This window comes from Strigops habroptila, chromosome 5 (assembly GCF_004027225.2).
Source record: "Strigops habroptila isolate Jane chromosome 5, bStrHab1.2.pri, whole genome shotgun sequence".
In the NCBI taxonomy this organism is placed as follows: domain Eukaryota; kingdom Metazoa; phylum Chordata; class Aves; order Psittaciformes; family Psittacidae; genus Strigops; species Strigops habroptila.
Genome location: NC_044281.2, coordinates 23,750,455 through 23,767,393, shown reverse-complemented (window position 1 = coordinate 23,767,393; position 16,939 = coordinate 23,750,455). Strand labels below are relative to the sequence as shown.

At 38.6% G+C, this 16,939-nt stretch overlaps 1 protein-coding gene across 4 annotated transcripts in view; it reads left to right on the top strand.

Annotated features, from left to right (window-relative positions):
- Nucleotides 1-7,309: 7,309 nt before the first annotated feature.
- The window catches only part of TANK (TRAF family member associated NFKB activator), a 31,207-nt gene continuing 21,577 nt past the window's right edge, over nt 7,310-16,939 (top strand). Inside the window, exons 1-5 of one of the 4 annotated variants that reach the window (XM_030488871.1) lie at nt 7,310-7,490; nt 8,108-8,241; nt 12,065-12,208; nt 15,407-15,515; nt 16,370-16,482. In XM_030488871.1, coding sequence (XP_030344731.1) covers nt 12,113-12,208; nt 15,407-15,515; nt 16,370-16,482 — 318 coding nt within the window. In that variant the 5' untranslated portion in view covers nt 7,310-7,490; nt 8,108-8,241; nt 12,065-12,112. Of the gene's footprint in view, nt 7,491-8,107; nt 8,242-9,939; nt 10,040-12,064; nt 12,209-12,321; nt 12,383-12,999; nt 13,074-15,406; nt 15,516-16,369; nt 16,483-16,939 lie in introns of those variants that run through there. The other 3 variants (XR_003991753.1, XM_030488870.1, XM_030488872.1) reach the window with 3 other exon arrangements.

The following is a 16,939-nucleotide window of genomic DNA, read 5'->3' as shown; positions in this document are numbered from 1 at the left end:
GGTACACTAGTACCATAACCCTAAATTCCGCTTGTAATTCTTGTCTTTAGCTAGTCTACTATCTGTTCAACAAAGTAGGAGCGTATAGGTTAGAGGACACGAATTTATCAGGGGTTGGACTGGTAGAAAAATACTTTATTAGCCCACTGCCTCTGAAGAATTTGGAGAAGAAATTTAAGGTCACTTATAAAAGGTCCAGGCCATAGTGTAGATCAAATCATCTAAAAGACAGCTTTAGAGACAGCTATCAATTTGGCTGTACTTCAGAGTATGGATGGAAAGGTAAAGCTGAGCACCAGAGAAGGAGAGCCTCTGGTTCTTCATTTTCTTATTCCCAACTAACATGACATCTAGCACTTTATCTTTCCTGGGCTTATTACCCATATTAAGAGCTGCCTTTTTTAATGATCTTCTTTCCTGATGTCCCTTTTGCAATCTGAAATGCAGTTGTTACTCGCGGTTGCAGGGAAGGATTTTTCAGTTCTTCTGTGTAGAATTCTCTCATTTGATTTAATACACAATAAACTGATCGCAGTGCAATACAAGAACAGTTGCAGGTGTGTGCTAACAGTATAGCAATGGTCAAAAACTAGTCAAATAAGAGCATTTCCAAATGGTATAGACAGAAAATAATGCGAGCAAAATGCCACTTAGAACATTTTATTGTAGGCCCTCAATGTGTATCTACTGAAGGGAATTGGTAATTAATACAGACAAAGTAACATACAATAGCGCTATAGGAATATGGCAGTTTGGAGTTATCCCATGCTTATTCAGACCTCTAATACAAGCCAAAATTCTCTTACATCTTTTGCTTCCAGGAAGCCAACAATAAATGGATACAATGCTAGAAGAGCAGGTGTGTTTTCACTCAGAGGAAGCAGCTACAGATTTGAAAATGACTTAGCAGCTGGTGAAAAAGAAGACTGAAGCTGTGCCAGACGAAGTAAGTTAGCGTGTGTGTGTGTGTGCGCGCACACGTTTTGCCACTAATTATGCAAAAAGGCCCAAACCCATTGATCATGTGTTTCTCTCCCTACTTTACCAGGAATAAATCTTGAAGTGTGACAACTCTTTCAGAAAGTCAGAGCTATTACCAGTGATGTACTTTCTGTATTAGAACTGAGAGCATACAATGAATTATCCTTTTTCTTTCTTCTTTTTTTTTATTTTTTTTTTAGTACACATATTCCTGTTTACAGCATGGTAAGAACAAATATCATTTGAAAGAAGATGCCCTGTATTTTTGTTTATCATTTAATCCTCTCAGGCAATGATGCTATACTCAACCAAGCATAGTGTCAATCCGCAGTAAGCCTCTACACAACACATAGCTTCAAGCTTTGTTTGCTTAAAGGTGGGAAAGATTTTCCATAAAATTCAGCAGGTACAGCTGCTGATTTATCTTTGGTACACATAGATATCGAGACATTTTAGCTAAAACTTGAGTAGCCTGACTGCTCAATGACTGCTTAAATCTTTTTTGTTTACTTGGTTACAGAAAGTCACTGCAATTGTACATTGTAAGATTTAGAGAAACATTCATCTGAGCATCTTATTTTGTCTTACACACCCTAATTAGCCAAGCTTAGACTCACCAAACTCTCATAGGATGACTATGAGTAAGAATCAAGAAAAGCACCCTGTTGAAATCACAAAGGTATCTTTTCATTTATAAAACAATTTTAAAATTAACACGAAGAGCTGGAACAACTATATCAACATGACTGCAGGGATGAATAACTCCAAAATATTTATTTCACTGTGCAGAGAAACAGAACTATTTCTTTTCAAATTCTACTATAACATACAACCAAAAAACGTTGAAAGGAAGTATACCAACTCCACATGTCAAGGAAGTTACAGATATATTTTCAGTTGCTTTATCATCTTGTAAAAATAATTAAAGGGGAGTTTTGTTTTCCTTAAAAAATGAAATAGAATCAAAGCATTTTACTAGCTTTCCCGATAAATTTTACTTTAGGAGGAAGCTTGGAAAGTTTATTTCCTTGTACAGGTTTTGACAAGGGTAACATTTACTGGTGTGCATGCAGACCCAGTTCAAAACTTCTGCACTAAATAAACTGCATTAAATGGTTAGATGCTGTCACCAGCACCAATCTCTAACCATTACTCTTTGTGAGGCCTTTTTCTGAGGAGCTGTTTACAATCTACTAATGAAGAAGGTTGCCTTGCTGTGCATGTACACAGACATACCTTCTGTTAAGCTTTGTGTGCAGTTAGATTGATTTCTAATAATGAAAGCCATGATATTATGCAGCTGATCTTCAGGTCATCACAATTTAACTGTAACTATAGTCAAACTATTCACAGTGCCGTTTCAGAAACCAGATATAATTCACTGATTATCTTTAATAAACCTGCTCAAAGGTTTTATCTTTCAAATGGATATTCCAAAATAATAAGAAATAATTCTGAATGGATGTTCCAAGATCTTTTGGAGCTTCTGCATTTGTAATGTTCCCTATCCTTCTACAGTATCCTGTCTTTTACAGAAGATTGTTTAATGTAGAGACATTCCTACATATTTTTATCAGCATGCAGTCATTAACATAAGAACATATGCCATATTGGTTCAGACCCATCTTCTCTTCAGCAGTGGCTAGAAATCAATGCCCTGGGAAGAATAAGAACAGGGCAAGCATATGTAATACTTCCTCAGAGTCTTCTTCCAGCTGCCAGCTATTTTCAGGTCAGAGAACTTCCTGAGATTGATGCTGCCTCTCTCTTTAGTTTCCCACAGTGATTCTCTCAAGTATTAACTTGCCCAGTCTCCCCTTGAACACATCCCAAATGTTCAGATCCTAAACAGTTTTGACAAGAAGTTCCATAGGTATACTAACACAGGTCCATTAACTTAATGACTTTGCATCAACACCTGTCTCTTCCTTTTCCCCAAACTTTGGAATTTTATGAGACTACAGCAACAAAAATAAAACCATCTCATCTGTGATTCTGCTGCACCACAGAGCTCCCCTTTTTGCAGAAGAGGAAAAGAGGTCATAAGATCCCAGAAATGAAATGTGTTATTTCAAATGCATCTCCTCTTTGACTTCATCTGCTTTTACTCCATACTGGCAGCCCGAATAAAGGCTTGAGATCAAACAACATTCAACAAATACTGCAAAGGCTCCTTATATCAATCATGTTTTCTTAAATTAGATACTGAATATAATATAGCTCTATCTAAATCACCTACCGAGATCTACTGAATTTAGCAAGGAACAGAAGGAGAAGGCCTATGTAACATAGTTGATATCAAAATATCTCACTTTTTCACACTGACAGGTCTAAGGAATCAATGCTTATGTGTAAAATCTCCTGAGCACTTGTCTCTATGGCAAAAAAAGGCACTGATGCTAGAGAAAATGAATTTCCAAGGTAAGTGTTTTCCCTACATTTTGCTACAGAAACTCAGTTTCACTACACAGTGGTTTGGGGGAGAAGGGGAAAATACACAATAAGGATAAAACTTTAACAGAGCTCAAGGGTCTGCACAATTAAGTTCCTTTGGAGCTTAGCTAAGAACCAGGGGGTTGGCTATTCTTCTCTAAGAAGTATTTCACCCTCCATCTTGTAGCACTCTTTCTATATGTAACACAAATTATGTTCTATATAGATGAATAGCATTAGTTCTACAAAGCTGTTGCTACTTTCTGTTGGTGTCATTACCACCACAGGCTTTTTCTTCACAGGTTAAAAAGTATGTATTATATTCAGTACAATAGTTGCTACGTATCCAAGCATGCAGGGTTGCCTTTTCATGCACTACTCCCTTTTCATGCAGGGTAACCTTTTCCCATGGTAATGAGCCTCCAGAAATTATGGGTATCACTTACAAAAATAAAGAATGCTGCACTAGATCCAAAGCCAGTTTGCAGGCTGTTTCTGCTACAGTCTCTGCTTCAGAGCATGACTGTCTGCTTGCAGTTGCATTTAAGGAAGTTCCTCAGTTGGGTATTTCTCAGTGGAAGTTCCCAGCTAATATTAGTCATAAGCTCTACTCAAGTACAGAACCACATTTCATAATACTGTTGACACTCCTCCCAGGCAACATAAAAATTGCCTATACTGTTACTAAAGAGATGAGAAAAGAAAATCCAAACCTTTGGTTTCTACACTTTGGAAAGAGCAAATTATAAACTTCAGCATTCAAATATATATAAAAAGTACAAGCTGAGCTAAAAACTTCATAATTCTGCTAACACTACTTTTATGTTACTTATATGCGTTACTTAAGTCTGTACATCTGCATTTTGATTTAATATTCTTTAGTTAGCTTCTGGAACCAAGGTTTTGTCTGTTATTACAAATTATAGGCAAAATACATGCCTTATTTGCACTGCATATACTAAGGTTTTCACAGGCTCATCAACTAACTACTCTTGCTCTTGGAAAGAAAAAAAAAGAAGATTCAGCCTCACAGCCTCACCTTCCCTCTCACTATGCGACAGTGACATTTGGTCTAAATTAATCCACAGTTCTCCTTTTTTAACCAGGAAGGCATTTCAAGAGCAAAACACGCTTTTTATTTTGTTGAAACAACAGCAACAACAAGCTATTGAAAGAACAGAGATACTTTATGGAATACCTTATGTACGCCATAAACTAGTACAGACTTCTTCAGGACCCAGCACCGTGCCACACATTCCCTTGGGACCACAGTTTAAAAGTTCTGGAAAAGGTTTAAACATCTGACGTGAGCCACCTAGTGTCTGAACGAATGGCGACATTAAGAAGTTGAAAGAAACATTTTAACCTCTTTCTAACAGCTGGTAGAAGCCAATTTGTATCTATAAACTTAAAATTGGAGAGAGGGATCAGACCCAAACTTTACTGAAACACAGCCTTTTGGGAACTGCCACGCCTCGAGCCTATCTTCAGAGCAATCAGCACACTGCTAACACATCAGTACAGACTAGGTAAAATTCCTGTTAAAATACCATTTCAGAAGTAAAGTCAATCACTAAACTGTATACAGATGATGTGAGGTATTTAAATAACTGTTTGACCCACTCAGAGCAAACTTTCAAATTTCCACTCTGAAAAAGTATCAACTTGCTACTTCTCCCACACACACGCACAAAAAGTTTCTAATTATAATTAATCAAAATAAGACTCTCTCATAGTCTGAAGATAAAGTGAAATAAAATAACCTACGTCTTCACCTCCAGACCCAAACTCTTGATAAGTGGTTTGCAACTAGATTACTAGATTCCTAACTATAAATAATTTTTAACTATACTGATATATACTTGTTCTTCCCAGTTATCTTGTGAAGACTACTTATAGAAAAGCAATTCTGCCTTAGCAATGACACAAAAACATGAAATATTGATATGGGACAGAAAGTCATTACTGGAATAGCTGTAGGGAAGGAAATACAGAGGCTGAAAAGGAGGGAGCAGAAAAAAAGTAAAGAAAAAGAAAGCAAGATGAGGAAGAAAAGGACGAAAAATAACAGATTGTAAAGCAGAAACCACTCTAAAAGATCCAAGTTAGAGATCGAGTTAGCTACGCAATATAAGGTTTGTATTATTTTCGCAGGTGTTTTTCTTTTATGTAACAATTTATTCAAAGGGTTGGAAGTCTCTAAGAATGTCAGAGTGGGTTACTGTAAAGCTTGTAACATACATCTTTTTGTATTTGGGAAGGAAATGTAAATAAAAACACACTAAGTAATGAATATAGAGGAACGACCAGCTTCTTTTGTGCTTTATTGTGAAAGAGTATTACTGATAAATTACTAAGAGAATAATGCATGTGATTTGAAAAGTCATGTTTGTATATTGTTGTCGGTTTTGCTTTGTCAGGTTTGAGACCTTCAAGCAAATTTACATTAAGTACATTTCTAGAATTTAATAAACAAACTTTTGTTTCCTGTAACAGCTAGCAATCATAGTGGTTTGGATTTGGCATATGTGCTCTATAGTTATGGCTCTATTCAAATTCAGGTAGCCATAATCTTAGTCAATAAATGTTTATCAGCAGATAACAGCTACTTGTACTTTTCTGCATATTACCCCTTTTCAAATGCAGCTAAATTATATTTACATACACTGATCTGAATTTAAGAATTGCAGGTTTTATTTCAGTTACTAAGATAGCCATTACCATTTTAAGTAGAGAACTACATGGCAAGATTGAATAAAAATTTAAAATGTAAAAATTAAAAAAACCCAATAGCTTCTTTTTGCCTAAAAAAAAAAAAAGGGGGGGGGGGAAAGACCTGGTTGTATGAAACCTGAATGTCTCAAACACTCTGTCTCTGACAGAGGAAATTGAATCCCCCTTTTTTGTAAACATGCTAACACAGTAAACCCTCTCCGAACCTTAATAGTTCATAAAAACCTCACCTGAAGCTCTTGACAGTGGCTAACCAGGAAGGATAATCTGCCTATAAGTCTCTTTAATCTTAGTAGAGACCAAAACAGACCAAAAAAGTTGTTAAAGAGTTAGCAGGAAAGGTAAATTATAATAGAAATAACCTTCAAAAGAGTACAGAGAACAATGCCCGGCTACTCTTCCTGTGCCTATGTTCAGGCTCAGTCCACGGGCTTCCAAGTGCACACACCCAGGGTAGGTAAGGTTGAAATGCAGGTTCTGATCTGTGAGCGGGCAAAGGGGAAAGTTCTGCTCTAGCAGAAGGAACACCACAGCCTGGCTGCGTGGGTATGTTCACCAGGGTTCAGAGGCGGCCGAGGCCAATTCAAAATCTGTAATGCTTCTCTGTCACTAGCTCTGTGACTGCACCCTGTGCAAGTACGTAAGAAACGCCTCATTTTCTCCCACCAACTCCCACCCTCCTACACACCTTCAGGAAAAACGTTGTACTCATACATGTGACCTAAAGAGAGAAGGGCTTGTAGCAGAAGAAAAATTAAAACTCTGTGTTTACATTATATTCTTATATATAAAATCCATTGCCTACATGAATTACATGGGGGGGGGAGAGGGGAGGAATGCACCTTAGTAACCTACAAAGACCCTTTAATCAGAAAGTACTCTGGACATGAAAACTGTAATTATGTTACAAATATAAACACTGTTATTTACAAATCACGCTGAATCAGGGAAAGACTGGAATAGGAAAGGATCTGTGGAAGTCAGGAGCCGTTCAGCCCCTGCCTGAGGAGGGTGCCCGGCTGCAGCCAGGCAGAAAAGGCACTGCAGGACAGACGGAGGGGAGCCGAAAGACGCTCATCCTTGCGCGGAGCCGGAGAGGCCAGCGCTGTGCTGCCTCGGCGGCGAGCGGCGGCAGGGAACGCGCGGCCTGTACGGGCGGCCGGTGCTGCCGCTGCCGCTGTCCCTGCCCCGACCTGACCTGACCTGACCCGACCCGACCGGCGGCACCCCTAGCGCCGCGGCCCCGCCACAGGGCGGGGAGTGGCACAACAGGAAGTCGGTTCTGGTTCCTGGGTTAAGGTGCTAAGGCAGGCGCGAGCGGCCGAGGGCTCCGTGCGGCGGTCGTAAGTCTGAGCCGCTTTTAAACCGCTCTTCTCCGTCCCGTAGGGAGCGGCGGGCGCTCGGCCCAGGGGCTGGGGCGCGGGCCGTGGCGCTGGCGGCGAGCTCCCCGGCCGCTCCTGCCCTCGGCACTTCCACCGCCCGCTCCTGGGGACGCCGGTTCCCCCTTTGGCGCCGCTCTGCCCGGCTTCGGGAGCGGGGCAGGGGCCGCGTAGTTTGCGCGCGTAGGTGCTGTCGGTGCCCGCGGAAGGGCCGGGGCAGGAGCAGGACCCTCCCCGCGCCGCTCCGGGAGGGCAGCGGGGGCGATCGGCGGCAGGCGGCGGAGCAGGAAGTGGTGTGCTGCCTGTGGGGATGGCAGCGGCGGAGCGGGTGGTAACCGTAGCCCCGCTGCGATCACTAGCTGCTTCCCCGGGCGCGGGAGGGCTATTCACCCTGTGAGCTGTAACGCTAGTGCGGCATTAGGGGCCCCTGCCGGCTTTAGGGGCTTCCAGCTCTTCCCGCAGTCGGGCAAAGCGGGAAACTCGTCCATTAGACCGAACAAAAACCCAAAAAGACAAAACCAAAACACCAAATACCGAAGTTCAGTGAGCTCTCAGTCTCTCACAAATGATTACCTCAACAGGTTTCCAGTTCCAGAGATGATGGCAGTGTAACTTACAAAATATTTCCGTCGAAGAAGCTGTTTTGAAAGCAGAAATATGTAGAGAAGTACTTGCTTCTGGATGGCATCTGTGTTCTCATGTGAACCTATGAGAGGTAGGCATGTGTATTATGAATGAATGTGTATATACACATGGTTAGCTAAAACTTTATTTCTTCAGAATTTAAGGTGTTTTTTGAGGCACTATGAAAACTCAGAATGTGGCTCTTCAGTGATCTGTGGAGCTGGGATTTCAGGATGTATGCAGCAGTATGTTGCTGATCTTTGTGTTGGGGCTCTTTTGGCATTTGGCTCACAGAAAAATTCATATTACTGTTTGGAGGGTTTTTTCCCACCTGTGTCAGCAAAATGTTTCTCATTTGAAGTGAGCATTTCAAGAGCATCTGCAGGTTTCATTGGATTTGTTTACTTAAAAGTTTGTCTTACAACATTTGTTATAACCACTTGCTTTCAAGTGTTTCAAAGATGAAATTCTAGTTCTCATTGCCATAGCTCTGGCAACTCAACACTCACAGGTACTCACATTTGCCCCCCTCATCAAACAAACTCTGGAGCTAATCTCTCTCTAATTTTGTCCCTGTTACAATAATGCAATATTTTGTATTGCTGCATCTGTTCTGACTACATATTGCTGTTAAATTGTGAAAGTCTTTAGGATCTAATGAGTATCTAGAATGTCAATGGCTAAAGATCAGAGTTGTCAGCTTTGGCCTGAATATGTTCCAGCTGCTATATGGATACAGCATAACTAAGCCCGATTAAAATAGTGGGGGTATTTGTTTGGGGGGTTGTTTTATTTTATTTTAGGGTTATTGGGGTTGTTTTTTGGTTTTGTTTGGGGTTTTTTTTTCATCTCCTAACTGGATGTAGGGAGAAGGGTAAATGACAAGGAACAGTTGGCAAATTCCCTGATAAATATTGATGCCTGTGAAGGAAAAGCAGGAAAAGGAGCCAGTTTTCTAACTGCAAGGAGTTCTGGGTGTGAGATAGATAGCATAAGAAGCAGTTATTTATTCCAGCAGCAGGCAATTCGGGGTGTGACTACAGAGTAGTTTAATCCAATCTAAATCTAGACTACTGCAGTCCTGCCTATGGTTAGTCTCATGTTCCAACTGCCTGCTTGTGTTGATAGTAGTGCTCCAGCAGCTGTGCAGTGAGCAAGATCCAGTTTTACTTCTGGGATTGGGTTTTTTTAGGGCTTTTTTTGCTGCTTTTTTGAGGAAGCTATTTTGGCATACTCAACCGTGTAGCACAGAAATACTAATACCAGTACAAGTAAGTGGCAAAAATACATGGCCAGAGATGAGGTAAGGCAGGAGTATCCTTCGCTGTGGCAAGGCAGACTTGCATCACTGTTATATAACTGTGACTTCATGTCACAGTTTCGAAGCCAGTGCTGCCATTGAACACAGCAATGCTGTGTTTACCTTTTGCTGATGTTTTCTGCTCCTATGCTGTCTTACTTGTGTTACCATGCCTTTTGAAGTGGGCTGTGGAACTGATCTGCATTAAAACTAACAGCAAAAATACCTCTAGCATTTAGTTTTAAGTTGGGTTGGTTTGTTGATATGGTTTGCAGTAAAGCTGCTTGTGCTGGAACAAAGGAAGAGTGAGGTAGAAGGAGAAACGAATGTCTAGGTTATGAGGGAATATAAGATCAATTCTCCCAGTTACAATTCCATCTTAAAGTGTCGCTAGTAATGACTTTTACTGCCCCTTTCCTACTGCATGGAGTCTGGATTTCAGGGAGCTACCATTCTCTTTATTGTCCCCTACCAAGCAGAAAATCAGGTGCAGTGCTACAATTCTGCCTGTTGGATCAATTAGCCCATGGTGCTAGCAGGCCAGATAAGAGCAGAACTCTTCATTAATACTCTGCGTCTTAATCAATCGGTAAGTAAAAGGCTAGAAGTATAAATTTTAAATACTATTTTTCAAAACAAGATTTGAATTTGCATGAATGAAAATAATGCCTTCATTTCCTTTGAGTCACATGGAGCTGAACCCCATTCCCCATGCTAGAAGCTGAACATAGTCTTTTAAATTCCATTGCAATGATTTTTTCAAGTTACCTTTTATACATACAGGACATCGCCATTTATTAGGTAAATTGTTACAAGTGCCTCTGGAGAATTCCAGAAAATTACAGAACCAAAATCAGTGCAAACTCTGCAGGTTTTTAAAGAATGTGAGAGCACATTTTCAATCACTTTCAGCCATAACAATACACTTATGCATTTTAGTACCTGCCCCTGCAGTCACCTGTAATACCTAGTTTTATTTTTTGAACTACATAGAACAGTCCTTCATTTGAAACTGAAAAATAGCCTATCCATGTATTTAAAGATGTGCCTCGGGTATTAGAATGAATATTCCAGTTAGTGGAGGGATGCTGTTTGTGGGAGAAAAAGGGGTGGATGAAGTGTTACTAATGATGCTTTGAGACAGTCTGCATGGACCTGAGATTATAAACTACTGATGTTTGGGGGGGGGGGGGGGGGGAGTAACCTTTAATATGAAACAACATGGGCATTTTACACAAAACTTATAAACTTGCATTTCAGTGATACTTGTTACGTCAAAGGATCCCTAAATGGTTCCAAGCCATTAAAAAATTCACTTTGCCACTATTAAAGTACAGCCGTGCTGGAGATGAGATGTAATTGCTTTTGCAATACACATACATCATTAGAATGAAGTTTGCAGGACAAAATTGTGCAACATTCATACAGTAGTCTGTTGCACTTTTTAGCAAAGTTAAACCACATTTCTGTATTCTGGCATTATGATATGGAAGATGTTCAAGAGCAAGAAAACATGAACGAAAGCTTCAAGCTGCAATCTTTAGAATTTTGACCAGGGTCCAAGACAAGTTATCTTCATCCCTTCTTGCTTGGCTTATCTTTTCTGAGTGCACCACTTTCCTTAATAGTATCTGTGGTTTATGAATAATCCCAGAGGATAGTGAGAGTTGATGGTCGCTCTCCATACTTGCATACTGTGAGGTAACCATCTTTAAATATCAGGGGAGGTGAATTGCTGATTTTTTTATCTTTTTTTTTTTTTAATTCTTTTTTCCTTAATGCTGACACCGTGGAGGTATTCAGTTTGGGTTTTTTTGAGACTTCACTTAGCCTGTCCTCTCCTGTACTTATGATAAATTTTGATCTTAAAATTCATGTAACATTACTATAGAAGCGAAGGACCTGTGTTTGCGAAGGTCACTCTGACTTGAAGTCTATGACATTTAACAGTATTGTAGTCTTACATGTCGAAGTTCATGAGCTGTAGTTTCAGGAATTGTTACTGAAATTGTTCATAAAATGTAAAAAGTGGATGGTATTTTGTGAAAAGGTCTGAAGTCTTGCTAATTCTTACCGGTTTGTACTACCAATTTTTAGATAAAAGATGTTTTCATTCACCTTGTAGTGTTGCTTGTGTTGCCATTTTCAAATATGGCATAGAATAGTTTAGGTCCATGTAACGTAACGTTATTGAGCTTTTATCTTTTTGTCACTTAATGCCAAAAGCTGAGTTTTGGTTTGGCTTTTAGTGCCATAATTTCGCAATTGAGTAAACATGAAACTGTTGGAAATGTCATAAAATCAGGTAATAGGTGATTATTATGCATCAATTCTAAGTCTCAGCCCTCAAACACTGTAACCACACATACATTTACACATTCTGTACATCCAAAATTAATCTGCTTTTATTTAGCTTTTGTTTAAACCTATCCCTGGACTTAAAATGAAATTTTGAGGTGAGCAGAGCTATAGTTCAAACTATTACATGAATTAATGCTCAAACATACCGCACATACTACTTGAATTTGATATTGATACGAGTTGTTATATATGGTTTTAGTTATGCATTTCTGGTTTTTAGCATTCTCTCTTTTTCTTTCTGATTACTTTTCAGGTCTGTGAACTTGACCACCTTTTCAGTGATGAAAGAACATTGGGAATTATGGACAAAATTGGAGAGCAGCTTAATAAAGCTTATGAAGCCTATCGACAAGTATGCATGGATAGGGACCATGCTGTGAAAGAACTACAGCAGAAAGTATGTGTTGGGTTCTAAACTGTATCTTTAAAGCCATCCTTGTCACAGGGGATTGTGGTACAAGTAGATTTCAGTTTCACTTTAGCTATGTGCACTTTAGTGCATCTGGAAATTGCTGTTCTGAAAGCAGGCCAGTACACTGCAGGGTAACTCATTAGGCTGTGAATGTAGTAGGTGGGTTTCAGGTTTTTGATTTTTAATTTATTTAAATTTTGTTGTTTTAGTTTTAAAGGTATGAAAAGCGTTGTCTAGTTTGGAGGATTAATGAAGTCCAATGTGAACAGCAATGATGTATATAACTTTACCTAGCTTTAATGAAGTATTTTTTGAATTTTCATTTGTTTTAATAAAAAATTACTTTAAAAATTATTACTGTAAATAGCTTATATTAAATCATTTTTGTGTTAGTGGGAAGGTACGCTGTATGAACCATTAGTTTACTTGATGTGAAGGTTAAAGACTCTAATGGGTTAAGCAAGTGCAAGCTATTAGGACAACAGAGTTTGTGTGTTGAAACATTTACAGCAAACTCACCTTAAAATTATTATAATAAGTATTAATTTTTAAAAATAATCATCTGTACAATTATTCTTTTAACTATGAAGTAATAGAAAGATTCTGGAGGCATTCTGACCAGTAAGGAGCACCTTTGAATTTTTACTTGGTCTGCTGTAGAATACATTACTTCAGGCAAAACTCTTCTTGAACTCATCATCATGTATGCCAGCATAATGCAAAGCTGTCATTTTGGGGCTTTATCATACTCATTTGGTCATGTGTATTCTGCCCAGCAATGGAACCTCTGCTACAGGAAGGCTTGAATGTATTTGATGCTGCAGGACTTTCTGATACTTCCATAAAACTGGTAGGCTGGGCTTTTGTTCAGGGGCATATGAACCATACTCAGTGTCAAGTTATGGAAGCAGTAGTAAAATTGGGAGCAGGAAAAGGTCTACTAGAGAATATTCTGGGCACAATCTTGCCATCCCCTTGCATGGCAAAATAAACTAGCCAAGGCACTGCAGAACAATTATCAAGTCAGTCCTGTGCAGTCTATCTCCATTCATAGTCTCTTGGAGCAGTGCTGGTGCAAATCTGTAGCATTTTCTGTACTTAACAAGCACAAGTAGCGTGCCAATACATTTTGTGCTGAAATTGCAATTAACTTAATCAAAGGCAACATACTTCAGAATGTTTGGGAATCTTTTAAACTCTGTCTCTCATGATGAACAATTAAGTATTTAAAGGAAAACCAGACAAATTAATACACCTGGGTCATCTAAGAGTATATGAAAGAAACTTCTGCTCAAGAAGTATAATGTCAGATAGCCCTTCTAAGGTCTATGGAAGAAAACCGGAGAAGTATGTGAGATAATCAGTGTTAAGTGAAATAGATGCTCGCAAGATCTTTCTTTGCATTTTCTCTGGTTCAGAAATTAAGAACTAAAGCCTTTCATAAAGTATTACTACCAGTTCAAATCTTTGTCCTAATCAAACTTTCAGTTGCTGGATTTCATGACTTCAAAAGAGAACAAAAGTATTTTTTCAAGCGTTGACACTATGATTAGTTGGGTTGTTTGTTTTTTTGTTTTTATTTGTGGTGTTTTTCAGGTTTTTTATCCAAAGCCCTGGCTTTTGAATGACCTTTGTACAGTGCTTTACTCTAGTAGCTTCCTCTGTTCATTGTGTGGCCTTCACACACTGTTGGATTGTCCACAATTCTGTTGTTAACAGTTTACTACTTAAGTTACCAATAGGCCACTTGTTTTGCCAGTCTCTAGAGCTGGGAGCCATGTCAAGCACACAGAAGCCAGAGTCATCTCGGCCAGATGGTGTTTGATACAGATGGATGGTTGGTTGTCATGCAGATCTTCTAGTTGGTAACTTGTTGCTGCCATCTGACTCAAGGAATAATTTGTGCACACTGGCTGTCAAAAGCATCTTCTCTTCTATCTGTTTTAGCTGTCATGTCTGTGCTCTGTACAGAAGTGTTGACAAGACATTGCTGTTGTACATTTTCAATTTCCTTCTCAGTGATTTTTCTGCTTCATGAGGTCTCTTATAGCTGCTGGAGTGTACTGCTCTTTGATCACTTTTTTTTTCTTTTTTTTTCTCTTTCTTTTTTTTTCTTAATAAAATCTCACAGCACAGCTCCTACCTGGCCTTTTAAAATACAATTTGCTTGTAGATATTTTTTTTTCCCCTGCCTGCTTTACAGACAAACACTTTGGGCAGTAAGGGGCTGTGGAATTTAAATGTTACGGAGATTTGAGAATTAGATACTAGTATGGATAAACTATGAATAGACATGAAAACAATGCCAAGTCTTTTCCCAGGTCATGACCTATTCAGTAACAGACATACTCTTAATTTCAGGAAAATTCAGTGCGTTCTTGTAAGTTTCCTTCCTGGGACTTTACAAGTTTTCTTGCTTGTTTTTAGCATTACTGTAACTGCAACATTAGGCATGTGCTAATAAAATAATAGGTTTTGAATATTAGCATCTTCCTGCCACCTGGCTATTTGTTCAATTAACTGGCTATCTAACAGTATTTATATACTTCGATGAAAAGTGAGCAGTCTTACTAGGCTCTACGTGGCCTGTTTATAGCATGAGATGGAGTATAGCTAGACGAAGAATGGGCTGCTTGCCTGCTTCCCCCCCCATTTTCTAGGTTAGAAAAACAAGTTACTACATTCAAAAGAACAGGCAAAACTCTGTTCATAGGCAATTAAAGTTATTTACAAAATATTTGTTGCATGGAATAAGCAAGGCTGTTTTCCATTTAAAATTACCTTTTGAAAGCCTATTTTTATATAATTTGTTAGAAGATATGGGGGAAGAAAATTACATTTTTCTATAGATAAACTAACTAACCAGCATTCTGAAGAATACTGAAATTCTAATTTTAAACCTGATGTATTCTATGGCTATGAGTGAAGAATCCTGACTTCAAAGTTACCCTATCCTTTACAACTGCCACAGTTGAAACAGTTACTGAAAATCAGGATTTATTTCCTATAGTAACTTTTCTAATAAGTGTAGTCTCAAAAATATGGACTTGTCAAAGGTGACCATAGTTGGGCTTTCACACAATTGCAATTACCTATAAAAATCTGAGCTGCTTTTTATATGCCAAATAGGAGAGCCCTAGTCAAAACAGAATAAGATTAATGCTAATTAAATTATATTTGCAGACAGAAAACTACATGCAGCAAATACGTGAACAGCAGGAAAAGATAGAGCTTCAAAACAACATTATTGCAAAACTGAAATCACAGTTAGCTGCTCTGAATGCTAATAGAGGTATGTACTTCAGTTTGCACGTTATTTCTTTTTATGCTGTGTTGCATTGATGAGTAGTTCTGACTTTGTTGCTTCAGTTTTTACAATATACATCTCTCAAAGCAGTATCGTACTTTTCTGTGAACATGAGAGTTAACACAAATGTGCAGTTTCAAAATCTATTTATAAAATGCAACACTTCTGAGGTCTCTCTTTATCCTCTTCAAGAAATTGTGAGATTTTCTGTAGAGGTAGAACCTGCTTGCACTGAAGCCAATAAAAGTTATGAAAATATGGGTTCAAATCGTTCACTAGAATTAAAACCAAATTTGTTTCCAAATATTAATTCTACAATTATCTGTTACTAAGTTTAGATCAGGTTATTCTAGATGTGACTGCTATGGTTATATGTCTTTTCTGTTAGATAAGTCTCATGATGCTAATCTTATTGGATAGTCAAGCTTTACAAGCAGCTCTTTCAAATCAAATAGTCATTGATGGATAATTTTCCACTATTTGACTGTATGACATAAATAAGAGAAAAGAGTCACAGTAACCATGTGTTAATCTGCCATGCTCATTAAATATTTATTCACACTAGCCTAACACTCGTGGTTTTCATAAATACTAGCAAAGTGGTTGGCTTTTATTTTTAAGCATATTCTTTATTGTACATTCTTTATTGCTGGTTTAATGTTGCATTGTCTCTAAGCACAGAATTGGACTTCTCTTGCTTGTTTGATATGAAAGCTTGCTCAAAGAAAATAAAGAACAATATAAGTCTAGCTTCTTTTAATTTTGCTTAGTTAGAAGCTGGCTGGGGAAAAATGAAGTGACAATCAGCTCAATCAGCTGCTTTTTTTCTTTTTTTTAAGGTAATGTGCATCCTTACGTTCTGATGCCTGAAGACATTGAAACCTCCAACTTATCTTTCAGCCAGCTCTCTGAAAAACTGAACATAGCAAAGCAAAGAGAAAAACTCTTGAAGGTATGGTTGCCTGCAGTATGTTTAACATAAGATCACATTTATACTGTGATTATACTATGAGAACCTAAAGAGAGAAGTGAGATTTTTACTGGTGTCTTTGAACTGCATGTTTTCTAATACAAGATCCTCACCTGAAGTGCATGAGTGTTGTGCCACTGAAGTCTCCTTAGGTGAACTAAGCATCTACCTTTGGTCCTTCCCAGTGCAATCCCTGTTTGGCCATCAAGCTCCCTAGAATAGTTTTGATCATTTATTTCTTAACCTGCCAAAACCAGTGGTCAAGAAGGGGCTTTCTCTTTCTCTCACAAGAATTCTTCACATTGCAACCAGTCTGTGTGTTTTTGCAAGGAATAGAGAATCCGCACTCAAAAAGTGATGGAGTGGAAAATGAACTATCCATTGCTCTGGAGATGCTAATGATTTGTTTGGGGGGTTTTTTTTAATAGCCAGTTTTAGT